Raw genomic sequence first — 27933 nt, 5'->3', positions numbered from 1 at the left:
TCCCCAAACCAGCCAAAGAAGTTGGTTCTTGATGCTACCATTTTAGTTATAGTTTATTTCGTGCCCTAAGGCAATTTTATCCCAAAGGGTCACCTGGTGAAGTCAAGTGCTGTTGAGATAAAGGCTGTGGAGGCTGCTGGAGCATTGATTCCAGCCAGCAGGCTTCGTGGTCCCCTCAAGGCACCTCTACTCTCAGTGCTCTCAGAGCCCACATGGGATGTCCCTCACACCTGGCCTGGAAGCCAGACGGCAGGAAGCCAGCCTCAGCCTCAGCTCCAAATACGCAGATAAGCCCTCCCCGCTGCAGCCACACCAAATGGCAATTAGGTCAAAAGCTGGGTAGCAGAGGGTTTCTGGGCCAGAGTGCATGGTGTCCCTGGATCTACTTCCCTTGATCATGTGTACTGGGGGTTGGGGAGGCACAGACACCCAGGCCCCTGCCTCAGGTCCAGCAAAGCTGAAAGGATGAGAACAGAGAAAACCAAGAAGCAGGCAAGAGGCCTGGGACCCAGGGCAGGGTCAACCCTCCTGGCTGCTTACCTGTCACTTGCATAAAGGGACGTGTCAACTTAGCATCCAGGATTTCCTTTTTCCCAAAATGAGACGGTGCATTGCAGCAAATGCTAGGAAAGCTCTCTGGCATATATGCATGCCTAGTTTTAACTTCCATTGATTTGACATTTACTATGTTCCAGGCACTCAGTGGCATGGGTATTTTGCACACATAATTTCATTGAATCCTCTCAACAACTCCCTGAGGGTAGGATAAAAAGATAGCTGAGGAAAGTGAAAGTCAGGAAGGCTAAGTCCTGAACCAAACTGCCATTGCTAGTAAGCGGCAAAGCCGGGATTGGAACTAGGGGCTGTCTGGCTTCAGATCTTTATCCTTAACCACCATGTTATACAGGGACTAAACAGCGCCGGTGAGTTGTCAACCCAGACCCTTCCCTAGCCATACCTGGCAACACCCCCTGATCTCTGGGACCACAGTTGGGTTGTAGGGAAAGAATGGAGTCTCCTAAATGGTGATTTTTCTTTATTTCCCCACACCTTCAATCTCATGGCATGGTCTGCAGGAAACCTCAGAGTCCTGCCAACTCGCAGGCTTCGCTGATCGCATGGCACCTGGGCACCCCGCCCGCCAAAGAGCTGAAACTCCCAAGGCTCAGCCAGGACTCTCCAGCTGTGGTGTTTCTAAAAGTCATTCTGGGTGAGATGTAGAGCCGAGTTTTCCCAGTCACTCAGTCCTCCTCCCGTGAGGACAACACTGCTTGCTCTCCTGGCTTGCTTCGCCCATCCAGGAAAAGGTGGGGAGGGGCTCTAGGCAGCGGCCTCTCCTGGTTGAAAGAAGCTGAGACCCGGGCCTTCCGTCCAGTTTACCGTCCAGTTTAACCTGGAGCGGCCCCTGGGCAGGCTCAGAGCAGGCCCCCTATTCAGCAAATGAGGGTATCCTCCTATTTTGCCAACATCCATCTTCACCGACTTGGCCTGAACCCATTCTGAGTACAGAGGGACACCCATGGCAGAAATCCCAGGTCAACTCTGCTGGAAGCCACTATGCTGGAAGAGGACTTCTTTCACTTTGTCCACGATGGTCCCCACTTCAGCCATGGCCCCCAGACCTGGGAGCAAAATTCCGCTGTGGCCAGAAAGGCCAACAGTGCCTGTAGGCCTGCAGACCCCTGCCCATTGCTCCCTGAGTGCTCCACCCAGAGCCCAAGGCCTGAGAGGGCAAGGTCTGTCTTTGCCTGAGCCAGACACATCATATCTCTCCCAAGACCCCTGGCGAGACCCTGGGAATTGTTCCAGTAGCCATCCTTAACTGCATGTGGGCTGCGTGCCAGGGACTCTACCAGGTATTTTACACATTCCATCCCATTTTACCCTACCCATCTGGAGGCAGGAATTATGATTCCCATTTTCCAGCTGAGAAAGCTAAGCTCAGAGAATGGTTTGCTAAGGTCATAACAGGCCAGGAACTGAACTGAGATGTGACCCCAAAGCTAAGCCCTTTCTACAGCCCTGGGCTATAAGCCTGGCAAGACACCCACCTTCGTCTCCGCACACCAGCTTCTTGGCCACACAGGGGATCTCAACATAGCCGAAGGCCTTGAGCTGGTCTACCTGCTGCCCTGTGATCGGGTGCTCCCACATGGCGGTGTTCATGGCCGGGCAGAAGAGCAGGGGCTTGCTGCAGTCCCAGGCCCGGATGATGCAGGTCTGTGAAGAAGGCCGGGGTCTTGCTACTCTGTCTGCCACCCTCCCCACCACCCTCCAGACCCTGCAGCCAGCAGCCCAGCCGTAGGCTTGAGATGACTGGGCACAGCCTGCCTGCAGGGAGCTGTCTCATCCCTCAGGGGTGGGGGCTGTGTCTCCTCGCCTCTCTCCACCTCCCCACAGGCTCTGGCACAGGATCCTACAAATAGGACGTACTCAACCAACGCTCAGACCTCCAGCAGGTATCCCTGTGCCTAAGCCTCCCCCAAGTAGGCTCACACCTCCTGGGAAAAGCAACCCTGGGGAGCAGAAGGCAGGCTTTTTTGGTTACACCAGAAAGCAAAGGACCAGGCTGCTCCTCAGGTGGGGCCCATCTACCTGACATCAGCTCTCCGAGGCCAACTAAAGTCTGGCAATGAAAACATCTGCCGTTACCAAAACTTTCTCACGTATAGGATCTCATTAACCCTCACTGAGACCTTATAAAGAAGGTGCTGTCCCATTTCACAGAGTGGGAGCTGCTCCCTGAAAGGTAAGCAGTCATTCAAGCCCACACCCGGACAATGGGCGCCACCCAGGCAATGTTCCACTGCACAGCCTCACCATCTCCCAAATCCAGGCCACCCCACCAAGCCACAGACCTGAGCAGTTGTGAAAGGAGCCATCCAGCTCACAGAGTCCTTTGTGCCACAGACTTTGAAATTACGTAGCCCTGAGTTCAAATCCTGGCTGTGCTCTGTATTACTAGCTGTTTGAGAACCTGGACATGGGACTGAAGGCCAGGGCCTGGCTTCCTCTCTAGAAAGGTCCCTCCCTGGGCAGCTGTGAGGACTGAGGTGAGAATGGCTACAAAGCTCTGAGTGCAGGGCCAGGCACAAAGCACAAGCTCCAGGGTAGTGACTCCTGGGCTTCCCACAGGCGTAGGCTCCCTGGGCTGGGGGCCGCCTGGAGGACAGAGAAGCTCCCAGTGCTCTGACTGCTCCAGACACCTCTTCCAGGGCTGTGAGCCCCTCAGGGTAACAGGCTGGAAACCCCTCCCCTGAAGGGAAGCTCATCTGGGAAAAGAGCAAAGGAGTCCAGAGAACAATGCCCCGACAGGCCAGGACCAGCACCTCCCCCATGTCCCAGGGACAGGGAGGAAGCAGGACAGCAAACAGTCCTGGGACCTGGCTGCTTGCATCAGCCACCAGCATTAGTTTCCCACCAAGCCCTCTCAATGCGACAGCTGGGCTATGAGTGGACAGTTTCAGTCACACTTCCTCTTGGCTCCATGCCACCTGCTGCTTCTGCAGAAATCAAGAGCATACCTAGAAGAGTCGCTCCACTGTGTGCAGGGCGGGAGCAAGGGCTGGGCTGGGCTGGGCTTTCTAAGTGCCTTCAAAGCAAAGCACACCAACCAGGGTGAAAACCAGCACTCCACCTCCTCTCAGACAAGCCTCAGCTCCTCTGAACCCACGAAAGCAGGCAGGAGGAGAAGAGGGCCTCGGTTCCCACACTGACATCTGTTTGGCCAGTGCTGTGTTCAATATTTCAGGCTCTGCCCCTGGGAATTCACGTGGGCAGGGGAGAAGGCCTGGATCCCAGTCAGGAGACCGGCTCCTAGCCAGACTGGTGACCCAGAGAGATTGTCTGTTTTTTCTAGGTCTGACTGCCTGTTTAGCACAAATAGGCCAGGGCCTTAGTGGGCTAGAGGACAGAGGGAGATGGGCCTGGAGGCCAGAAGCACGGTCACACCTAGCATGCTGCCCTCACAGCACTCCATGCCCTGGTCGCTGGAAAAGGAGGTCTGTGGAGGGAGGAGCAGGCTCAACTTCTTTTCAGGGATGTAGGGAGAAAATAGCTAGAGAGAGAGGACACAGTCACAGGCCACCAATGCCCACACTTCAAACTTTGTAAAATTTGAGATTCCTTGAAACGTTTGTGACTTCGAGGGAAAACCTTTGAGGCAAATGATCTGGGGGCTGGTCTTGGGAACATGTTTCACTTCCCAGCCAACTCTGGAGGAGGGAAGCCCAGGGATTTCATGACGTGATGGCAGCTTAGAAGGAAAAGGGGAAGCAGAGCTTGCAGGAAGAAGGAAAGCGCCCTTGCAGAGCTGGCCCAGGCCGGGGCTTAGCTCCCAGAGGCCAGTACTTTGTCACATCAGCTGCTGCTGACCCGCCAGCGGGGAGCCTGGAGATTTGGTGAGATGGTGCTGGCCACACACAACTCTGACCCAATTTGATGAGAGCAGCCAGGAAACTCAACTGTTCTAGCTGCAGCTGCCATGTCAGTTGTGGCACCAGTGCTGCTGGGAAGCCTTTTTGTTTGTTTGTTTGAGACAGCGTCTCACCTCTGTAGCACAGGCTGGAGTACACTGGCACAATCACAGCTCACTGCAGCCTTGACCTCCTGGGCTCAAGTGATCCTCCCACCTCAGCCTCCCAAGTAGCTGGGGACCACAGGCATGCACTACCACACCTGGCTAATTTTTTTGTATGTTTTATAGAGATGGAGTTTCACCATGTTGCTCAGGCTGGTCTCAAACTCCTGGGCTCAAGCAATTTTCCTGCCTCAGCCTCCCAAAGTGCTGGGGTTATAGGCATGAGCCACCACACCTGGCCTTTTCCCTTTTTTTTTTTTTTTTTAAATAGAGACAGGGTCTTGCTATGTTGCCCAGGCTGGAGCACACTGGCTATTCTGGCTACTCACAGGCATGATCAAGGGGCACTGCAGCCTAGAACTCCTGGGCTTAAGCGACCCTCCCACCTTGGCCTCCCAAGTAGCTGGGACTATAGGGAAAGCTTGCTTGATGACATTGCACCCAGGCTCTCTCTTCTCTGCACTCCCTAGCCCTGCTCCTGGCCATGCAAGTTGTTCTGCTCACCCTGTGCTCTTATTCAAATTATGCTTAAATCACTGGCAGATTCTTTGAGGAGTGCCTTAGGAGCCCATTGACAAGTATACAAGAACACTAATCTGTGACCCCAAAAAACATCCTGTCCCAGCTTCATCATCCACCTTCTTCACCACACGAAACTCTGAAAAACTCCCAGCTACTCGCAAAAGTAAAACTGCTAGTTACCGCATACATGCAGTAAGTATTTATTGGATGTCTATCTACCACAGGCCCAGGACTATGCAAGGTGGTGACTCCATAGTCAAAGGACTGACTGGGGTCATTCAGGACTGTACCCCTCACCAGAGGATACTCCCTTCCCAATGGCATGGGTGATCAAGCCTGGCACTCCCTGTGTCCTGTGAGGCTCTCAGCATACACCCAGTATGTGGTAGGCGAAAGCTCAATAAATGAGGTGGGGGGTGGCAATTAGGGAGAGGGAGGAGAGAAATCACACCCAAATCTTCCTAGGACAATCATATAAACAAAGGCAGCTCCCCTTTAATGGCAACAGCTCCCTGGAGGCATCTTAGGCCTAGGACAGTGCCCACTTTGGACAGCTGGACTTCCATTTCTCCCTATCACCCATCGGCCCTTGCCACTGCCCTTTCTCCCCTCTTCCCCTCTAAGCTTCCCCTAATATATAGGAAAGCTACAAGGGTGATAAAGTGTATATGAGCCATCTGTGAAGAAGTGAACCCCCAATCACATTGCCCAGATCTGCGGAGTAGGCAGAGCTGAAGCAGGCGGCGATGGGGCTGAGCAGGGACAGTGGAAGGGCACACCAGGCAGCCCACAGGGAGGGACAAAGAGCAAGGAACAAGGGTCCACCTGTGGGCACCTGGCTGGGTGCCAAGGGCAGGGGAGAGGGGGATACTCCTGGGGAGCAGTGGCAGGTCACGCTGACCCATCAGGACCAGGGCTGTGCCCATGTGCTAGAGAGAAGGTGAGAGCACTGGGGGCGATGGGGGGAATGGCGGAGCACGATCTCCCTGGGCAGACCGGGGGCCCACAGCAGCAGGTCTCCTTGTACAAGGATATCTGCAGCTCAGCAAACTGGGTGTGAGGCCCAGGGAGGGACGAGGGCCCCAGGACATCACTCACAAGCAAGTTGTCACAGATGCCACTGGCCACCTTCCCCAGAGTGTTGGCATCAAGAGGAGCCACCAGCAGGAGGTCTGCCCACCTCCGCAGGTCAATGTGCAGAACTGGGTCAGAGCGGCTCTTCCACATCTGGCAGAGGGAAGAAAAAGGGGTCAGTGTGGAGGAAGTGGGATGCAGCACCAAGGCAGGCCAGGTATGGTAAGTCAGGAGACTAAGGAGCCCACTGACCTGCCCTGCCCAGGCCAACCTCCGTTCCCTCCTGCAGCTAAGCTGGCGAGCGCTAGCCATGGAGCCAGCAGCCGAGAGAACCAGGCCTGAGGAAACAAGTGCCCCTTGTCTCTCTGAGCTATTCCCTTCATGGTTTGGCTTTCAAGAGAACTGACATCTGGCAGGGAGCTCCCGGCCTGTCTGCTTGAGGCGGATGCTTAGGTTGTCCAAGCCAGTGGAAGGCTCCGGGGCAGTGAGAAATGGAGGGGGTGGGGGCGGGGAAGACAGGCCAGCCGGAAATGTTCTAGGCTGAGAATGTTTGAAAATGCCTGGCAGGGAACCCCTGTGAGGCCCACACTCAGTGTCTGGTGAATCAGCCAGTGCCCACCCATCCGCAGGGAAGATGCAGCAGAGCCCAGTGGCCGTGGGAAGTGAGGCGTTCTCTTCAGCCCTGACGCCAGGAGCCACGTGGACATGGGGGGTGGGAACAGAGCTCCTCTGTGGTTTCATCAGCCCAGATAAGTACAAGGACACTCAACCTCAGGCACCAGGCCAAAGCCCAGCTCCGCCTGGGCCGGGAGGAGACTAAGGCCTCCTGCAGGCCAGAAGCTAGACAGATGTTTTCTTCATTGCCTCTGCCCAGAGGGCCCTGACCACGGACTTGAGCCCAGCCTGTCTGTTCCAGCTGCCAGACACAGACCGCAGGAAGGACTGCTCTGTCCTGCTGGTGGAAACTCAATGGAACTCAGCCCAGGGGGCCCCAGCACTGACCTCCCATTCATCAGCGTCGCTGTAGAGGGTGACAGGAATGTCCTGGGGGCTGTAGAAATGTTTGGCTCTCTCAGTTGTGACCACTGCTACTTCCAGCTGTCACCAAGAAAAAGGGGGTGGCGGGGAGGGAGGAAGAAACTGTCACCAGAGCCACAGGCCTGGAGGCCACAGGAGGGTCAGGGCAGGCAAGTGCTGTCTTCACAGGCTGGCTTTAGAGAGGACTTCCCTCCTTAGCTGCAAGCCCCATGTCTGCTTAGCTACTTCTGCTGTCACCCAAAGGTCAGGCCCTACCAGGTGTGGCTGTTTCACTTCCCTATCTGAGGGGCTGCTGAGGAATGAGTCACCAACTGCCCGTATATACAAAGCTGCAAGCTTCTGCCACTCGGGCAGAGGTAGGCCCAGTGGCAGAGGCATGCAAGCGACAGGAAAGGAAGTCAAGGCCAGGGCTGCAGAGGCCACAGCAGGCAGGAGGGGCCACCCAAGGAGGCTCATAGGTCCTGAATTCTGTGCCACACAGCAGCTCTGCCCTCTGCAGGCCAAGGCACTGGGGGCTGGGGTGCGGCATGTCCTCTGTGCATGCATGCCTCCAAGAGAAAGCAGACAGTATCCTTTCACGTACTTCTAGGAACGAGGCCTCGTGGGCACAGGCTGCAGACAGGCTCCTGGAAAACCCAGCCTGTGTGTGCCCTACACTCATGGGGTGAGAATGAGGTTTACCCGCACACTACCCATTCACTAAGAAATTACTAATGCAAACCAGGGCTGCCTGCAATCTGCTTAACAGAACACATGGCTGTGAGAAACAGCACCCAGGAGTGTGAAGGGCACTAGATGGGTTGGCTATCATTTGTAAAACAAGATTTTTTTTTTTTTTTTTGAGACGGAGTCTCACTCTGTTGCCCAGGCTGGAGTGCAGTGGTGCAATCTCGGCTCACTGCAACCTCCGCCTCCCAGGTTCAAGCAATTCTCCTGCCTCAGCCTCCCAAGTAGCTGGGATTACAGGTGCACGCCACCACACCTGGCTAATTTTTGTGTTTTTAGTAGAGACGAGGTTTTTCACCATGTTGGCCAAGCTGGTCTCAAACTCCTGACCTCAGGTGATCCACCCGCCCCAGTCTCCCAAAGGGCTAGGATTACAGGTGTGAGCCACCGCACCCAGCCTGTAAAACAAGATTTTAGACTAACAAACTGGCAAAGTACAGGGGCCCAGAGGAAGTAGCTGGTGGGGAGAGGGGGGTGTAGGGAACCACATCTTTGGGGGAAACCAATGAGTCAGGAGAGGACATTTGTTTCTCTGGACATTTATCCAGAAGAAAGAAAAGTCAAGGGTGACAAGGACAGAACCATCAACCAGCCAGAGCTATAGTCATGGGCCATGTCTAGTCCAGATCCAGCCTATAGACACGCTGTTTGGCCTACACAAGATTATTAACATTCTTGAGCCAACATGTGCAAGTTGGAAGATTTCACATAGAAAATTCAATTTTCTGAGTTCTTGTGAAACGCTGAAGGCTCGGTGCTGCTGGACACACATTCCTACGTGACAGCAACATGGTGCCCTAAGGCCTGCCTCTCACTCTGTAGGACGTGCCCATGCCAATTCCACCTTGTCCTCATTCCTCCCTACTGTCTCTCTGAGGCACCCCCTCCTCGCTTGCTTCCTGCATATTGTACAGGGCAGAGTGGGTGACACAGCGGCACAGCACCTAGGAACAAAGCTAGGACCAAGGAGTAGAAGTCTCAGAGAAGAAGACTGAGGAAGAACTTCAGAAAGTCTGGGGTTCCGAGTTCTATTGACTTGTCCATTCTCCATCTCACTCCCCCTTAGGATCTACCATGCCCAGAACCTGCTAAAAAACCTCAGGGACCTTTTCAGAGGTCCGTCACTTATTTATTTATTTACAGACAAGGTCTTACTCCATTGCCCAGGATAGATTGCAGTTGCATGATCATGGCTCATTGCAGCCTCAATCTCCCTGGACTCAGGTGATCCTCCCATCTCAGCCTCTTGAGTAGCTGGGACTACAGGTGCATGTCACCATGCCCAGCTAATTTTTTGTCTTTTCGGTAGAGACAGTGTTTCACCATGTTGCCCAGAATTATCTCAAACTCCTAGGCTCAAGCAATCCACCCACCTTGGCCTCTCAAAGTGCTAGGATTACAAGCATGAACCACCATGCCCGGCCTAGAGGTCATTTAAACCAAACCCCCAGTGAATGCTGGAGTCTCCCTAGGATGGCCCTGAATAAGCCTTGCCCCGTTCTGAGTAAGATGGCAAATGAGCAGGGCTGCATTATCCCTCCTCGGAACCCAGTCCTGGAGATGCCACTGGGCCAGCACAGGTTGGGAGAGCAGGGCAGGGTGGGGCCATGCTGAAGGCCCTGTCTCTTTCGTGGGGAAGACACAAGATAGTGATAAGGTAAAGGAGAGGGCATAATAAGTTAGGGTAACCATAAGAAGAATAACCTTTACCTTTCAAACCCACAGAAGGAAATTCAATCTACACATAAAGGATACAAAAGGAGAAAAAGAAGCAGAGAGAACATATGATAAAGCATTTGGCCGGGAGCAGTAATGGGATTACGCACATGCCTGTAATCCCAGCACTTTGGAAGGCAGAGACAGGCAGACTGCTCGAGCCCAGGAGTTCAACACCAGCCTGGGCAACATGGTGAGACCCCCATCTCTACAAAAAATAAAAAATTAGCCAGGCATGGTGGTGTGCGCCTGTAGTCCCAGCTACACTGGGGAAGCTGAAGTGGGCAGAGCCCTTGAGCCCGGGAAGGCAGAGGCTGCAGTGAGCAGAGATCAAGTTACTGCACTCCAGCCTGGGTGACAGGGTGAGACCCTATCTCCAAAAAAAGATAAAAAAATAAAAAGCAAGCAAGCATTAAATAAGACAGCATAGGTAAATCCTAATATAATAATAATTATAGTAAATATATAACAGGCTCATCTTCTTGATTAAAATTCAGATTCTCATCTTGGATGTTGTTTAACCCATCAATATGTTGTATAAAAAGATACATTTAAAGCAAAAGAACATATAAAGATTAAATAGAAGAAAAAGCTTTTAGTTAAATAAGGTAAACTCTGCTCCCTCCCAGAAGCCCACTAAAATAAAAGTAAAGTAATTTTTTTAAAAAGATCTAAACTCAGTGGCTGACGCCTGTAATCCCAGCACTTTGGGAGACTGAGGCAGGCAGATTGCTTGAGGCCAGGAGTTCAAGACCAGCCTGGGCAACATGGTGAAACCACATCTCTAATACAAAAAAATTAGCTGGCATCGTGGCGCACACCTATAGTCCCAGCTACTCTGGAGTCCAAGGTGGGAGGATCAGTTGAGCCCAGGAAGTCAAGGCTGCAGTGAGCCAAGATCACGCCACTGCACTCCAGCCTGGGTGACAAAGTGAGACCTTGTCAGAGAAGAGAAGAGAAGGGAAGAGAAGAGAAGAGCCGGGCACGGTGTCTCACGCCTGTAATCCCACTTTGGGAGGCCGAGGTGGGCAGATCACCTGAGGTGGGGAGGTCGAGATCAGCCTGACCAACAAGGAGAAACTCCATCTCTACTAAAAATACAAAATTAGCCGGGTGTGGTGGTGCATGCCTGTAATCCCAGCTACTCAGGGGGCTGAGGCAGGAGAATCACTTGAACCTGGGAGGTGGAGGTTGCAGTGAGCTGAGATTGCACCATTGCACTCTGGCCTGGGCAACAAGAGTGAAACTCCATCTCAAAAAAAAAAAGAAAGAAAAAAGAAAGAAAATAAGTAAATTCTCAAGAACAAAAAGAAGAGGAACAACCACCAACAGCAGTTAAGATGTGCCAATGCGCTTTCAGAAGATGGAAGCGAAAGGAAGCACTAGCAGAGCGGATCCTGCAAGATCAGATTAGATTAGATGAGAAAAGAAAATATCCAAATTCTACACAGTAACTGAGACACAAGCCAATTAGAGCCCAGGAGCCTAGGACTTGAGGCAGTGAGTACCACAAAGGTGAGCGTGAGGCAGACAGCTGAATACAGGAGGACTGGTTCCTGACCTGTAGAAGGAACAGCTAAAGTCCCCCCAGGTCTTCTTCCCACCCCAGGCAGCCAGACATACTACCCTTGCAGAGTTAGCACAACAGAAGTCAAAGGAGTCCTGGAGCAGAAGTGAGTATCTACAGACCAAACAGAGAGACCCAGGCCTGCTTCCCCTACTTGACACTAAGAACGTAAGGTCAACCAGGCAGGAGACTACTGATAGTCTTTCTGGAAAAACCAAATAACCCTGGGAGTAGGGAGATGTGGTAGGGAAGGAAACCTTCAGATATGGAATTCAGAGGTCCACCAACAAAACATTTCAATACCAGATGAGTACCAAGTCCCTGGCAGTGAAGACAGAGTTTCCAATCAGCTTTTGGCACCCAAATAAGAACAGCCAAGGAGTATCAGATATTTGAGGAGAGTCCTCTAGCAAGAAAGAGATTACACAAACAAACAGAAAATAGAAACCCAGTGGCAATGGAGGGAGAAGAAAACTTAAAGACGAGAGATTACACCCAAGAAACAAGAACATAACACTTTTTAAAATGAGTATTCAAGGAACAAAAAAGAACTCTTAGAAATTAACATTATAAACAGTGAAATAAAAAATTCAACACAAGTTTAAATCTTCCAGAAAGGAGAAAAAAAAAGATAAAGAAATGGATAATAGTAGAAAAAGATGAGAAAATCGAATCAATTCAGTAAGTTAAAAAATCTCACGATTAAAGAGTTCCAGAGAGAACAGAAAAATAGAGAGGAGAAAACTACAAAAAAAAAAATTAAATTTCCCAGAAGTGAAGAACCCACAGGTGAGAGCCATTTACTCTGCCTCCAGGGGTCGGAGAAGGCATCCCCACTGTTAGTTTCATGAAGAAACCAGAGCATCATGTCTATCGGTGCAGCCTGAGCCCATAGCAGTTCTTCTGGTGGCCACATCCCTCTGCTGATGTATGGAGTTTGCAATCAGCAAAAACTCAAAAAAATTCTTCTCATTCATGCTGCCACTAAGCCACAAGCGCCAGGCTGTATCTGAGTAGTTATTTTTCTGGTCCCAAATGCAGTCCCTCACATGTCCCTGGTAAACTTCCTCTCACCAGAGTTGGTCTGCTGTGTGCTCAGCCTACAGAGAACTCCTGAGAGCTCAATCCTGTTGCTCCTCCTCTCAGCCAGCACCACCATCAGTAGCTCCCAGAGACACTAATCCAAATTATGAACAGAACAAAGTCAAGGGCAGAGGTCACCCACAAGGTCCACAGGCGTGGGTGTGGCAGCAGAGCAAGGGGTGAGAAAGAACCAAGAAGAAACTCTTTCCAAGTTGGATCTTTCACTGGTTATAACATGCTGACAACATCCCCAGGTGGTCTAGGGAGAGGTCCTAGGATTCCATCAAAGGCCTCATCTAAATCGAAAAATACTTTGTCTACTATCCAAAACATGAACTAAAATCAATATGCCTTGTTCCTAGTTATCCCAATCTAGCTTTTCTTAGCACTTACAAGCCTCATCTGTAGCAATTTGTGGAGCTCACCTCCTTTACCTTTTTGATCAATGGACATTAGCCATCTCCTGCCCCTGGCCCCTTTGACGTTTCCCACAATTCCTGTAGGTCACCAACCACAGTACCCTAGCGCCCCAGGAGAGAACTTTCTCAGGACAGGAGATGAATCACCCAGCCTCGGTTCAGGTCCCTCCTACCGCCACAAGCTCCAAAGAGAAGATGAACAAAATGAGATCAAAGAATCCCCCCATTTCTTTGTTAAAAAAAAAAAAAACAAAAAAACAGAGTCTCACTTTGTCATCTAGGCTGGAGTGCAGTAGTACAATCTCGGCTCACTGCAACCTCCCAGGTTCAAGGGATTCTCCTGCTTCAGCCTCCCAAGTAGCTGGGATTACAGGCATGCACCACCATGCCCGAATAATTTTTGTATTTTTACTAGAGACAGGATTTCACCATGTTGGCCACGCTGGTCTCGAACTCCTGAGCTAGGGCAATCCACATGCCTGGGATTACAGGCGTGAGCCAGCGAGTCCAGGCCCTCCCATTTCTTCTTATCCTCTGCTATTGTTACCACTGGCCTCCAGCACCAGACACTGCTTCATTGTTTCATCTCTGGTTACATGTCCTCCCTTCCACTTAAGTGTTTTCCAGCTCCTTCAACAGAAGGCTTCAGGTAGCCAGAGACCACATCTCTGCTAATACACTGCCTACTTCTGCTCATGGGACCACCATCTTTCATTTCTAAGAGCTTCCCAACCATTCTGAACCATTTGCTACTTAAGAATGTCCCAGGTTCGAAGTGAGGAATGCCTCTGCCCGGCCGCCCCATCTGGGAAGAAGTGAGGGGCGCCTCTGCCCGGCCGCATCTGGGAAGAAGTGAGGAGCGCCTCTGCCCGGCCGCCCCGTCTGGGAAGTGAGGAGCACCTCTGCCCGACCGCCCCGTCTGGGAAGAAGTGAGGAGCGCCTCTGCCCGGCCGCCCCGTCTGGGAAGTGAGGAGTGCCTCTGCCCAGCCGCTCCGTCTGGGAGGTCTACCACGGAGGCCAGAAGCAATGTGGGGGCTGGACGTGGTGGCTCACGCCTGTAGTCCCGGCGCTCTGGGAGGCCGAGGCGGGTTGATCACTTCAGGCTAGGAGTTCGAGACCAGCCTGGCCAACATGGCGAAACATGAAAAATACAACAGACAAACCAACCAACCAACCCAGCAACAACAAAACAGGTCTACCCTGGAGTCACACTCTAATTTTTTCTATTTTCCTCCCTTTCTGATCCTTTATCCCACTTTCTTTTTCTTCCTCTTCCTTCCCCTTCTTCTTTGTCAAATAGAGGATTGAGTTATTATCATTGATCCATACAAAGTCCCTCTCTCATTCATTTTAATTCCCACTCCCCATTTCTATTCCCCGTCTTCCCATGTGCAACCTTCCTAATATGTTTGATATGCATCTTTTTGTTTGTATGTATTTTTAGAAAATGTTTATTGTTTTGTGTGCAAACAAAATTAATTAAAAAAAAAAAAAAAAAAAAAAAGAATGTCCCAGGTTCATCGCCTCTATTCTGAAATTTGGAAAGCTACTTCCTGAAGGTCTAGGTCCTCCACTCTCCCCAGCTCCAAAAACCATCTTCCAGTTTGCAAAGTGGAGGACCTTGCCTAGTGCTGGCCTTCAGAATCAGCCCCAAATTGGACGCCAGGCATGGTGGCTCATGCCTGTCATCCCAGCACTTTAGGAGGTAGAGACGGGCGGACTGCTTGAGCTCAGAAGTTTGGGATGAGCCTGGGCAACAAGGCAAAACTCCTCTACAAACAAAAATAATCAATCAATCATCAATCAATAAAAAAAAAAAAGAATTGTCCCCAAATTGGTAATGCCCTTGACTCAGGGGTTCTCTCCTCCCTCTCAGCTCTACTCTTTCTTCCTTCCCTACACCGTTACTCAAGATCTCAGAGCCTTTAGGCCCCCACTGTCCCCTGGGGAGCTCCAACCGGGGTCCTGTTAAGCCTCTCACCCTGCTTGAGATCTTCCCTTTAAGCTTTCTGCCTAACCTCTCAGAGGCTCCACTCTCTAGCCACCCTCCCAGCTTACAGTCACATTGTTAGGGAGCCTCCTGGGGTCAAGGTCTTCACTAAGGAGTAATGCAAAGAGTATGTGATAGGCGGGTCCTTCCTGATGCCCCACCTCTGACCCACTGAAGCAGCTGACTCTCCTTGGAGGTGACCCTGACTGACCCTAGTGCTGTCTAGCAGGCCCAGACTAGTTTTTCTGGTTTTAGAGGGATGTCACTTGATGTGATTCATCAGCCCTATGGGCTTTGTTCTTTTATTTTCATTCACTCCACCAAAAGGTCGTGGGAGCCAAGGGCTAGGCCCTGGGTCTGTACACATTTAAAAAAAAAAAAAAAGCATCTGTTATCTTCCGTGATACTAAATAATTCTGACCATTTACTCATTTACCTTGACCTTCTCCCAGCAAATGCCAAGGAGCCCTGGCAGGGCAGAAACTCCCTGAGGGCAGGAGCCTTCCTTGGCTTTCTCTTACACCTTTGTAGGTTGGTAGAAGCAGCGCTGGGCATTAAAAAAGAATTTCCCATATGCTACAGAATTCCTGAAAGGCAGCTCCCGGCTAGGCTTGGTCCCCTGCTGACACCACTTAGAAAAAAATTTTTTTCCTTTTTTTTTTTCTTGAGACAGAGTCTTGCTCTGTTGCCCAGGCTGGAGTGCAATGGCACTATCTCGGCTCACTGCAGCCTTCGCCTCCTGGGTTCCAGAGATTCTCCTGCCTTAGCCTCCAGAGTAGCTGGGATTACAGTTGTGTGCCACCATGCCCAGCTAATTTTTGTATTTCTAGTAGAAACAGTGCTTCACCATGTTGGCCAGGCTGGTCTCAAAGTCCTGGCCTCAGATGATCCGCCCACCTCAGCCTCCCAAAGTGCTGGGATTACAGGTGTGAACCACCACGCTCGGCCTACCTGAGAAAAGTTTTTACAGCTAATATTTTTAAGCTGAGTCTCTTTGTGTATGTGACTGAGGCATGGACAGACCCCATTACATAAGCTGCCTGCATTTTATCTAGCATGTATAGAGATTCCTTCCTGAAACCAGTTGGCAAGTCTAGTTTCCTTTTCTTTGCTGAAGAGACATCAGGAATCCTGATTTGGGTCTGGTCAGGAAAAATGGAATCAGGACTTAGAGTGATACCTCCCGTTTCTACTTCAGGCCCCTAGTGTGGCCAGGCTACTTCTGGGGCAGATTATCAAAGGAACCCGTGAAGAGGCACTTCGCAGCCACAGGATGAAACAAATCCCATGGTCTGAGTCTCCACTGCCAAGCCCATTCCTGGCCTCTACCTACCAGAACCAAGAGCCCAGTAGCACCACCACCCCTAAGTTAGGACAACCAAAAATGTCTCTGGACATTATCCAATGTCCCCTGGGAGGGAAAATCGCCCCCGTTGAGAACCACAACTCTACAGCATTATCCGTGAAGAGCATTTCCATCTCTGCAATGATAGGAATGGCCCTACCTGTGCCGTAGGGTGTGGCAGCACTGGCCACATGTGGCCACTGAGCATCTGAGGTGTGACTGCTGTGACTGAAGAACTGAATTTTTTATTAAATTCTAATTAATTTAAATTTAAATTTGAATGTGGCAAGCGGCTGCCACATGCAAATTTACATTTATCGGATAGCACAGCTCTGGAATATACAAGAAAATTTAAATATATCAGATAGCACAGCTCTGGCATATAGAAGAAAAGGAGAAGAGCCCAGCTGGAACTAGCAGCTAAGTGGCTGGAGAGCAGGTGTTTCTAGCAGGGCGTGATGATGCCTCCACTGGAGACCAAGGAGGATTCTAAAGAGGAAGTGGTAGCCCCGCACTTAACCTGTGACAAGACAAGGAACCCAGGGCTTTGGTGGCCCAGTCCTCTGGGCCAGGACGCACAGCAGAGGACCCTGACGTTGGATCTACCAGTGTTGACGCTGGCATGCTCCAGATCTGTGCCCAGGTCCTAGCGGCCAGCTAAGAAGCTGGCACTAACCTGAGCAGGGGAGTGGTGGGTACATTCTAGGACAAAGGATTCTTGGGGCCCAGTGCGGTTGGCACATGAGGCGCAGGAGCTATGAAGGAGGTGGCCTACTTAACAAAACCCCCAAGGGAGTTCCAGTTGGCTCAGTGGGTTCCATGGCTCATGATGATGCCTCTATTCGGCAAACATTTACTAAGCCTCTTACATGGTGGGGACACGGCTGACAAGATCCAAGCTCTGCCCTCTGCTAGGGCTCAGTCTCACAGATAGGTGGGGTACAGGTAACCCCGAACTGCAAGGCAGACCAAGATAGGAATCCACAAATTCCACCATCCTCAAGCACTGGTGAGCTTGAGCAGAGAATGCGCTCCAGGTCTGAGCTCTTCAATTCACTCACTGATAGGACCCAGGAAACCTGGCCTCAAGCCCCCAGTTCTGCTAACTCACTCACTCCCTGGAAGGCCGCGGGCGAGCCCCTCTTCCTCTGTCCCTGGTTTCCCCGTATGACCCATGCATGGGCCATTCAGACCACATGGTAGGGGTCCATCCAGCTCACCGTGCCACCTCAGCCCTTCTGTGACCCTGACCCTTTCCCACCTGGCTCTGCAGGAAACAGTCGCGCTCTCATCTGCCCCTGGGGGAGCTGGTGTTTGGTTGTGTCAGCTCCTTATGCCAACCCTTCTGTGTGCTTCCCCAACTTCAGAAAATTCTCAAGAAGGAAACCAGGGAGGTGGTCTATGGAGGCTCTGCACAGGAACATTGTTCTGGGCAATCAGGGAAGGACCCTGGGGTGCGGGACCCTCTGACCAGGGGCCGACAGAGCTCTGTCCCTAGGGGAGCAGGCAACAGGGCTGCAGGCCAGAGGAGGAAGGGGCCAGCCAAGCAGGCAGAGGCACAAATAAAGGTCTCAGAGTTTCCACATCAGGACACAGAGTGGGCAGGTGGCCCCCACCCAGAAAAAAAAGGAAATCTTCAAACCAGGCCTTATGTCTTCTGCTCTTTCCTCAGTGAGCACTTCAAAAAAAAAAAAAAAAAGCATAAAGTTACCAAGAATGTTCCACAATATTCCCACCAAAAGCCCTACTGACTTAAAAAAAAAATACAAATATACACATAGGTTAGAAAATTAAAACTGAACAGAATGATACAAAAATGAAAAATGCAAGTTTCCCTTCCTCCACCGGTCCCTCCACCACCAGAGGAAAAAACTGTGCACAGTAACTCAGTATAAGAACACACAGAAGGAGTCAGACTGCATACCAGGGGTCGGCAAACCTTCTCTATAAAGGGCCAGATGATATTTTAGGCTTTGTCGTAATGATTCAACTCTGTAGTAGCACAAATGCAGCCATAGGCAATACGTAAATGAATGGGTATGGCTGTGTTCCAATAAATCGTCTTGGATCTGAAATCTGAATTTCATATCACTTTTTTTATGAGTGACAAAATACTATTTTTCTTTTGATTTAACCATTTAAAAATGTAAACATCAAGCCAGGCACAGTGGCACATGCTTGTAATCCCAGCACTTTGGGAGGTGGAGGTAGACAGATCACTTGAGCCCAGGAGTTTGAGACCAGCCTGGGCAACATAGCGAAATCCTGTATCTACAAAAAAAAACGCAAAAAAATTAGCAGAGTGTGATGGCACGCCTGCAGTCCCAGCTATTTGGGAGGCTGAGGTGGGAGGACTGCTTAAGCCTGGGAGGTTGAGGCTGCAGTGAGCGGTGATCACACCACTGCACTCCAGCCTGAGCAACAGAACAAGACCCTGTCTCAAAAATAAATAATAAAAATTAAAATGTAAAAATCATTCTTAGCTGTAGGCTATACAAAAACAGGCACTGAGCCGAATTTGGTCTGGGGGGTCCAGTTTGCTAGCTCCTAAACCTTGCTTATTCTGCTTCCATCTTGATGACTGCTCCCTTCCGCACAGAGAGAGCCACCCCATTTTTCTGAATCATTGCCAAGTAATCCACTGAGAGATTGTCCCATAAATCCTAAGGGCACCACAGCTCTCTACTGCTGGATATTTTGTTTGCTTCCAGTTGTGCTTTGAAATTATAAATAATGTTATAGTGGACATCCTTTTACTTTGTAAATACACCCCACAGAGTTTAATCCTGTGGGTAAATCAAGGGCTATGAACATGTTTTAATTTCTCTCAGTATTGTCAAGTGGTCCTCCAGAAAGTCAGAATTTACTCCACACTACATATGAGCAGAGCCTTCTTTTCCTCACCCTCGACAGACCTGGATGTCCTGATGGACACCCTAGAAATGTATCCTTCTCTGAGCCCGAGGCCTGCTGACTCCTTGAGTCGGGGGTTTTCTCTATCTTTAGAAATCCCCTTTTGGCTCTGAATTCTGCTGACACCTGCCCTGGCAAAAGCTAGGGCGATGTCTGTCTTCCCCTCCCAAGTTTGAAGGGTGTGGATAAAGGAGTTCAGGAAATGCCACCCCATAATATGCGGCTTTGGTATGCTGATTATTTCAAACCTGAAGGCACTGGGGAAAAAACAAATGCAGGGAGGAAGTTTCTCTGAACTTCTCTTATCTGCGTAAAGAGGGATTCCCCTTGTCCTGAGTCCCCCACCCTGAGAAAGGAAGGCTGAGTTATTGACAATCTGCTGAGGCATCTCTTATTATCTGAGAAGTTTTAATCTGCCTAACAAGACAACGTTTATTCACCGTATAATTCCTCCCCTCACCCTCCCATAACTTGTGTCGCCACCACCCCCAGAAGCCCCAAGCCCCTATTTCCTTCTGTAGCTCAGGCTGCTATACAGGCTTCAGCCATCTCACCCTTCTGGGAATCTCATATTTTGTGGTACACCCATGTGCAGATATGTAACTAAATATGGTTTTCTCCTGTCGATCTTGTTTTTTGTTGTTGTTATTGTTTTGAGATGGAGTCTTGCTCTGTGACCCAGACTGGAGTGCAGTGGCACGATCTCAGCTCACTGCAACCTCTGCCTTCCCGGTTCAAGCGATTCTCATGCCTCCGCCTCCTGAGTAGCTGGGATTACAGGCGCCCACCACACCCGGGTAATTTTTGTATTTTTAGTAGAGCTGGAGTTTTACCATGTTGGCTAGGCTGGTCTCGAACTGGCCTCAAGTGATCCGCCCGCCTCAGCCTCCCAAAGTGAGCCACCGTGCCCGGCCCTGTTAATTTTGTTTATAAGTCAGTTGAACTCATAGCCCAGCCAAGCAGCCTAGCAAGATGGAGGAAAGCCATTTTTGCTCCCCTGCATGGGCCAGGCTGCCAACCCCAGGGAAGAAACTGCCTGAGCTGACAACCCGGATTTTACTGCCACTCAATTACATGACAACTATGGAACTACAAAACCCCCTGGCTCCCTGAAGCTCCTGAGCCCCAGGACCTTCTCTCAGGCTGCCTTTGGGTCCTAGTCCTTTTTGCCCTCACATCTAGAATCTTCTAACACCAGTACCAGAAGAGGCCCTGGAGATGGATCATTTGAGAACCTGCCCCTCCTTCACTGTGTGGATAAGAAAATTATGGCCAAAAAGAACTGACTTGCCCAGGGTCCCAGCATCAGAAATGTGCTCAGCTGCCTCTCTTGTGACACGGTTGCCCACCTGCCCCAACATACTCAAGGTCATCTCTGCTAGTGACTATTCTCCCCGACTGCTGGTGTGTGTGGCTTGTGGCTAATCCATGTCTCTCCACCACCCCTCACAGTCTCCCTGATTTGGCTACCTTGATCTTAGCGGCTTTCCTGGGATGTCTGGACATACTGGTCAATCAGGAACAGTGATGGGCCAGATCTGTAGAATCCCCCAGCTCCCTGCAGCCCACACCCCAGCTGTTCATGTGCTAGACAAAATCTGGATGTACCTAAGGAAGTTCCGGAAAGCCTTGAGCACATGAACCCACGACTCAGCAGGCGGAGAGCTGAAAGTGACTGCTGCAAGGGACAATGATGCTCCTGCAGGAGGTCCAGCAGGAGGCAATGCGGAGATCAGGGCCATCAGGGAGTGAAGGGGAGTGTGCAGGGATAGACGCCACCACTGGGGCCAACACAAGGCAATCCAGGGATTACCTTTGGATCCCAACACCTCACGAGGGCCCTAATAAGCAAGGCCAGGCTTGGAGAGCTGTCTCCCTGCAGATGAAAGGCATGGGCCCCCCACAAGAGCAGGTGAACTGTGGCGTCCATGGCTCTTCCCAGTGGGGTTGCCCCACACCATGTGGCTGGCCCAAAGGACATGAACAAGGGGAAAGGACAGGGTGATGGCCAGGAAACACACACAACCGAGTGCTTCAACATGCCAGGCTCTGTGCTGAGTCACTGGCACAAGACCATTTTCATCTGTGACCCCTCCCACCCCAGCCAACATCTCAGGGAGCCTGACAAGAGTCTGGGGGATGGGCAGCAGGAATCAGCCGTATTTTCAAATGGGAAAGGCAGGCTCCAAGAGGCTGAGTCGGGGAGCCCTCCCTCACAGTTCAGTGCCCTCTGGCTGCCTCACTTTTGGCATCAACTCCAACCAGAGAGGGGAAGCCAAGTCCTGTTCCAGACATGGCCTGCCATCCCATGAGGCCCAGGCTAAAAGGCCCTGGGGTGGGCTGGAGCGCCTGCCTGCTCCAGGCAACCCTTTCCTCACCCCCCCGCCCCCACCCCCGCCAAACGCTGGCTGCGTGGGATGGGAGGAAGCGGTAGGGTTGCCATTTCCCTCCGCTCTGAGGCTGCCCATCTGTTTCCTGGGATAGGACTCCCCGCCCCTATCCACCCCTAGTCCGGAAACTCACTTGCTCTGGGGCTATGGGAAAAGGGAACTGCATGGCTCCCTCCCTCCCCAGGGGGTGGTGGCAGAGGCCTCCCACCCTCATGGCTCTAGCTGGCCAGCTCCTACCAATGCTTCTGGGTACACAGTGGGTGGCTGGGCCTAAACAGCACTGCCGTAAAAGTCTAGCACCCAGTCTCAGAGTGCCACGAGACTCTCCCTCCTCCCCCACTCCGGCCTGGCTGTCATCCCTGGCTGGCAGCTTCATGGTTTATCCCAGCCCTGGGGGTGGGGTGATGGGGTGACTTTCTGGGTGGAAGTTGGTGGAAAGTAAAAAAGTGAAACATTTCCCAGCCCAGCCCCAGCTGATGGGACCACGTGGTCATCTGTGAGTAAGCACCGCCCCCTGCTGGACATGCCAGATACGGCTGCCGGGGCCACCGCACCTTGGGTGCTCAGCTGATACAAGAGAGGCAAAATCCAGGCCTGGGGCCCAGCAACTTCACAAGACCCCACCAAAACTAGGGGCCAGTAACACCAGCAGTGTCTAAGGCAACCTATAGTTCTATGTCAAATAAGTTTAAAAGAAGGGGCCAAAACCATAGGGGCTGGGCTGGGGCAGACAGGGAAGGTTTTGCACAGAATGTGAAAAGGCAAGAGAGGAGCAGAGAGGACAGCCAGCCCAGCAGGGCCCAGCCACGCAAAGACCAAGGGGGATAAGACAGACCAACAAAGGGCCCCGGAGGCGGAACTAGGAAGTGGGGCCACTGCCTGTTAGATTTCAGGCTGTTTAAAGCCTTGAACTTCTGCACCAGAACCCCAATATAGAAAATAGATCTAAGTTGATGATCTGGCCAAGGATGGGGGCTATAGTCCCTGACCCCAGCACACAGTCAGGGGCCCCTGGGGCGGCTCTGAATACCTGAAGAAGCAAAGTTTGAACCTAGAGCTTCAGGCAATGGGGCTTCAGAGCATTTGACTGACAAGATAACCATGGGGTCTCACGAGGAGGGAGAACACAGCCGCAGTGTTCAAGGTGGAATGAAAGCAGGGGTATGGGAGCCCAAGGCAGGAGGGGGTACTGAGAACTTGCTGCACTTCTCCAGCCAGCCCTCCTCCCACACAGGACTTCACAGATTCTCAGGGTCAATGTATGGGAGCCCAAACCCTCCATTCACCGGGTCCTTTCCCAGCCTCCCCTCATGCTCTGTCTGTACTATCTAATCTAGCCCCTGGTTACACTGGGCACTGGTCTCTGTCTCCTGAATCCTCCACAGAGCACCACACACACAGGACCTCCACAAGCATGATTAACATGATAAAGAAAAAGAAAATTGCATGTACTGCAGAGCAATGGGCCGTCCCCGGGAGCACTGGACTCCCATGCCAGAGGCTGCCATGCTTATCTGGTGAGGATACTCACCCCAGGAATGTCCAAAAGCTTTGACAACAGAAGAGGCAACTTCAGGGCTGCGACACTCCCTGTGACACCCACAAGAACATGGAATTTTCTCTCCATCAAGGGTGCAGCAGCTGGACAGGAGGCCTTTGGTTCCATGTGGGGTCTGGTGGCTTCAAGTTCTGGGAGCCTGCCAGGCCTGGGCTCCATAAAGCTGTCGGGATTTAGGATCTAAAAGCAGAACAAGGGCCACCTCCTTCATTCATACAGTCAACCAGAATGTATGGAGCACCATGTATTAGGCCCCAGGCCAGAGGCTGAGGCAGCGGAAGGGATCAGCAGTCCTGGCTTCAGGGAGCACACAGTTTGATAAGAAAGTGAGACACCTTCCCTACACACGGGCCAGTCACAAGATAATGATGCAGTGCTGTGGGGAAGGGCTGTACCGGGTGCGTGGCTGATCAGGGTGACCATCTCTAGAAGTTAGAGACTGCATCCCAGAAAAAATGACGTTGGGGTTGAGTCCTGAAGGACGAGTTAGTTTTTCAGAGACAGGAAGAAATCACTTCAAAGGAAGGAACAATCTTGCAAAGGTGAAGGTCCTGAAGGAGGGTGGCAGGTTGGGGAACAGGGAGTGGCTTACTAGTGAAGCCAGAGTGTGATGGGGGGTAGTGGAGGGGCAGGAAGGGAGGCTGAAAGTCAGGGTGAGGCCAGAATGCCATGGGCAGCGAGGGCCAGGGTGAGGAGTTTTGGTTTTAGAAAGATGGTGCTGACACCTGGTGATAGTGTCAAAGGGACCCTGCTAGTGGAGAGACTGGAGGGCGAGAGGAGCCGCTGCGGTGGACTGGGCTGACTGGTGAAAGGAAGTGGCAGGAAGGGATGGGTTCCAAAGATGCTCGTGAGGTGGAACCCTGGGCAACAAGGAGGTTTGGGTGCTCCAGGGAGCCAAGAGATTTGCCTCTCTGTCCCTGTCCCTGTCCCTGTTAATCAAGATGGGCACCACCGTACAAATCAAAGCCCAGGAAGAAACCAGCATAAAGGGGATGCGGGCCACCCCAGGAGATTAGCTGGTTTGCTTCTTCCTCTGGCTCTCAGACGTTGCTAGAAGTGAGTGCTCGTGATAATATGGCTGATGGACACCAAACCCTACATGTGGCGGGTTGGGCCAGCAGAACGTGCTTCATCAGCAACCATCGCTGAGGACCGATCACATTGAACACCATGCAAAGGAATTGTGGAAAACACAGTAGCTGCCTCTGGGGAATCTGTAGGTTGAGTTTGAGAAGACAGGAATGACACCTGTCTGAAATTATTTGAGATCAGTCCTTCCCTGGGATGCACCTTTTTGGTGATCACAGACTCAATTAACACATCAGTTTCCTTGCCTCTCCCTCCACCAGCAAGCTCCCTGAATGTGTGACCGGGTCCAATGGCCAACCAGCAGTCCACTAGCCGGCGGTCCTGAACATGTGCTGAATGAATAACTATACCCTCCAAGGCAGCGTGGGGCAGAAGACAGATACCCAGCCTCTGAATCAGAAGCCCTGGGCCCTGACCATGGTGTACTCCTGACCTGGAGTGACCCTGGTCCAGGGTCATTCCCTCCCTGGACCTGTCCCTTCATCTGAAAAATGCAGAGGTAGGACCAGATGATTTCTGAAGCTCCTTCCAGCAGAAACTTTGAGTCAATACATGAAAGAGAGCAGCAAGGGGCTCTCCGTACAAGACAGAAGGTCCTAGAAGATGCACTCAAAAAACAATCAGCAGGGCAAGGGAAACTCAGGCAGCTGCCCAGGAAGCAGTGCTGGTGAGTCATCCAATGGCTACCTCCATGGCTGAGCATCCACAGGGGCCTGTCTCCTCTTCACTCACAGGCCCCCTGGCTCTCTAGCCTCTCTGCCCAGGCTTTGCCTTCAGCACTTGGGCACAACCCACGTGGGCTGAGGATCATGTTTGGCTGCATTATCCCACTTCTCAGCAGGGGTTAAGCACAGGCTGGTTCCCTAGGGCAAGATCACCTAAAGTTTGATTTGCCAGTAATCTCAATGTCTGCTCCACTGCAGGGCCCCAACCAGGGCAATGCTTGGCCAGAGCTGGAGAACTGAGTTTATCCCAGGGAGTGGGGAGCCCTGTTAGAATCTGACAAGGTACAGAGGGCCTACTAGCCAGCTTCTTCCCAGAACACATCATCGGTAGGTGACGGAGGCACATTATTTATTCTCCAGGGAAACCTACCTGCCAGATCTCAAACCCTGACCCTATCCCACCCTAGCCAACTGGTGCTAGGATAGGTAGATTCCTGCAAAACCAGAAGCCAAATTTTATCTCTGAGGCCCCTGAACCTCCTCCACATCAAGCTGATCTCATTCCTAGGAAACAGGTTACAGAAAGCGATCAGTTAAACTTGGGGCAGGAATCTGTATTAGTGACTTCAACTGCTTCCCCACAGCAGGCACTATAGTCCGAAATACAGTAGTACTTAGCCTGCTTAGCAAAGCTGTGCTAAGGATCAAACTTACCTACCTTCCTAAAAAAGAGGGTGTGTGTGGGTATGTGTGTGCTTAATATACTTGAGGAATAGAAAGTGGATCATTTAACCAACATTTGGAGGCGAGGTCCAATCAGTTCAACCTGAGAATTCCAGGAAGGGTGACAGCTGGCAGGATTCCTTTGTTTGCTTGCAAAGAGGATCAAATTCCAAACCAGGAAGTCTATTACTCTAACCAGAACCTGTTGGAGTCACCTATTTGCACAGGAAGGGTAGCTGCAGACAGTACCTGACTTCCCCGGGCTCTGCTGAACTCACAGGAACTCCTGAGCAGCAAAAAGAGTTGGCAAGCAGGCAGGTTATAGGGCTACAGGCTTTGATTACTGAGCCTCAAGATCCCAGGGCACTAGCCAAGCAGGTAAGCCACAGCCAGAAAAATGGCAGCTTCTCTATCCTCTAGAAAGACAAGGACAGACAGAGCAAAGAGCCTCAGCTTGTGATGTTTAAGTCTCCTCTGATGAGTTTAATTCAGGGCAGAATTTTAGGTTTCAGGGATACCTGCCAGTCCCTATATGGGCAAAGGTGGAGCTGGCACAGAACCAGACTAAAGACAGAGCAAGGAAAGCAAGGCCAGACAGGGTATCGGTTCAAGCTCAATACAGGAAGGATGAGAACTGACCTAAGACAAAGCAGAACCAAACAAGGGAAGTGGGTGGTGGGTAGGCAGGGATCCAAGATCCATTATGAGCCTGAATCCTTTAGCCTAACATCAAATCCCCTCACTACCGGCCGCCCAGGCTTCTGCTCCAGCTTACACTTGTAATCCCAGCAATTTAAGAGGGCAAGGTGGGAGGATTGCGTGAGCCCAGGCACTCGATACCAGCCTGGGCAACATAGCAAGACCCCAGCTCTACAAAAAATTTAAAAATTAGTCAGGTGTGGTGGCACATGCCTGTGGTCTCAGCTACTTGGGAGGCTGAGGCAGAAGGATCGCTTGAGCCTAGAAGGCTGCAGTGAGCCATGTTTGTGCCACTGCACTCCAGCCTAGGTGACAGAGAGAGACCATTTCAAAATATAATAATAGTACCACAATAAAAAAAAAAGTGTATGACTATTTACATAGCATTTACACTGTATCAGGTTTTATAAGTAATCTAGAGATTATTTAAATTATACAGAGGGCGTGGTGGCACGTGCCTGCAGTCCCAGCTACTTGGGAGGCTGAGGTGGGAGGATTATCTGAGCCCAGGAAGTTCAAGGATGCAGTGAGCTATGATTGCACCACTACACTCCAGCCTGGGAGACACAGTGAGACCCTGACTCAAAAAAAAAAAAAAAAAAAGAAAGAAAAGAAAAGAAAAACGATATACGGGAGGGCTGATGTGGTGGCTCACACCAGTAATCCCAGCATTTTGAGAGGCCGAGGAAGGAGGACTGCTTGAGCCAGGAGTTTGAGACCAGCCTGGGCAACATGGTGAGACCCTGGCTCTACAAAAATAAAATAAAATAAAAATTAGCCGGGTGTGGTGGCTTATGCCTGTGGTCCCAGCTACACAGGAGGCTGAGACGGGAGGATACCTTGAGCCCAGGAGGTCGAGGCTGCAGTGAGCCATGTTCCTACCACTGCACTCCAGCCTGGGTCACAGAATGAGACCTTGTCTCAAAAAAAAAAAAAAAAAGTATACAGCAATCCCCTGCGGATAGAGGGATGCATGTATCTAACACACACTCACACACGTGGGCTACTAGAAAGGCAGTGACTGCGTATTGCTACTTCCCAGCCACTGTGAGAGATGTGGAAACCCCTGCTCCAGGACACCCACCACTTCCCCAACTTGGCAATCTCTCCTGCTCACCATCTAGCACCTGCTTCCAAATACTTCAAGGACAGCAGGAAGTTCTTTTCTGACAAGATTTGGCCTAACTTTTAAATAGCACTCAGCACTTTTTGGCAGGCCTAGGGCTACCTCCAACATCCCATGGCTTTCCTTTTTTAATTTTACCAACTTTTTAAATACACTTTGTACTTTAGGCAGCCCGGGTAAGCGCTCAGTGTGAGAAGCTGACACGGCCATCATTTAAACTAGATTAAACGACACTGGACAAATAACCGCAGAGCAGCACAAAGTCGGGCTGGACGGGCAGAGATGCAAACCCTCCACTCAGGACTCGGGGGTCCCTCCTGCTCCAGGCGGCCCCACCCGTACAGCCGGGAAAGTGAGGTCGCACAAATGCACGGCCGCCTACCCACGCACAGTCTCAAGCAGAGCTTCATGGGCACAGAGGGGAAAGTAAGGACACACACAGACAGCCGCGGACCCACGCTCGCAGACACAATTCCCCGAACCTCCCCTCCCGCGCCGCCGCGAGAACCCAGCTTCCCAGCCCCCTTCCACTGCTCACCCGTGCCAGGCGCGTCTCGGGGCCGCTCCCAAATATCGCGGTATCTCTGCCGCCCTCCCGCGGAATCTGACTGGCACGCCTCACGAGAGCACCTGGCTGGCTGTGTGCCGCGCAGCCTTCTGGGAGCTGTAGTCCACTTCTCTGCCTTCCGGGAGTTGTAGTCCACTGGCGAA

The 27933-nt window shown here is 51.4% G+C and overlaps 1 protein-coding gene across 6 annotated transcripts; it reads right to left on the bottom strand.

Annotated features, from left to right (window-relative positions):
- Positions 1–35: 35 nt before the first annotated feature.
- Positions 36–27933, bottom strand: PPCDC (phosphopantothenoylcysteine decarboxylase). Of its 6 annotated transcripts, XM_003267230.4 has the most exons (6): positions 27761–27933; positions 22894–23100; positions 7178–7273; positions 6200–6328; positions 2052–2220; positions 36–1622 (listed from the first exon to the last, which is right to left on the bottom strand). In XM_003267230.4, the coding sequence occupies exons 2-6, from the start codon at positions 23077–23079 to the stop codon at positions 1537–1539; spliced, it is 666 nt and encodes a 221-aa protein (XP_003267278.1). In that variant the 5' UTR covers positions 23080–23100; positions 27761–27933; the 3' UTR covers positions 36–1536. The 6 variants fall into 6 exon arrangements, with proteins under 6 accessions (XP_003267278.1, XP_012362940.1, XP_012362939.1 ...); XM_012507486.2 differs by lacking the exon at positions 6200–6328; XM_012507485.2 differs by lacking the exon at positions 7178–7273.

This window comes from Nomascus leucogenys, chromosome 6 (assembly GCF_006542625.1).
Source record: "Nomascus leucogenys isolate Asia chromosome 6, Asia_NLE_v1, whole genome shotgun sequence".
In the NCBI taxonomy this organism is placed as follows: Eukaryota; Metazoa; Chordata; class Mammalia; order Primates; family Hylobatidae; genus Nomascus; species Nomascus leucogenys.
This window is presented reverse-complemented; position numbering and strand designations above follow the sequence as displayed.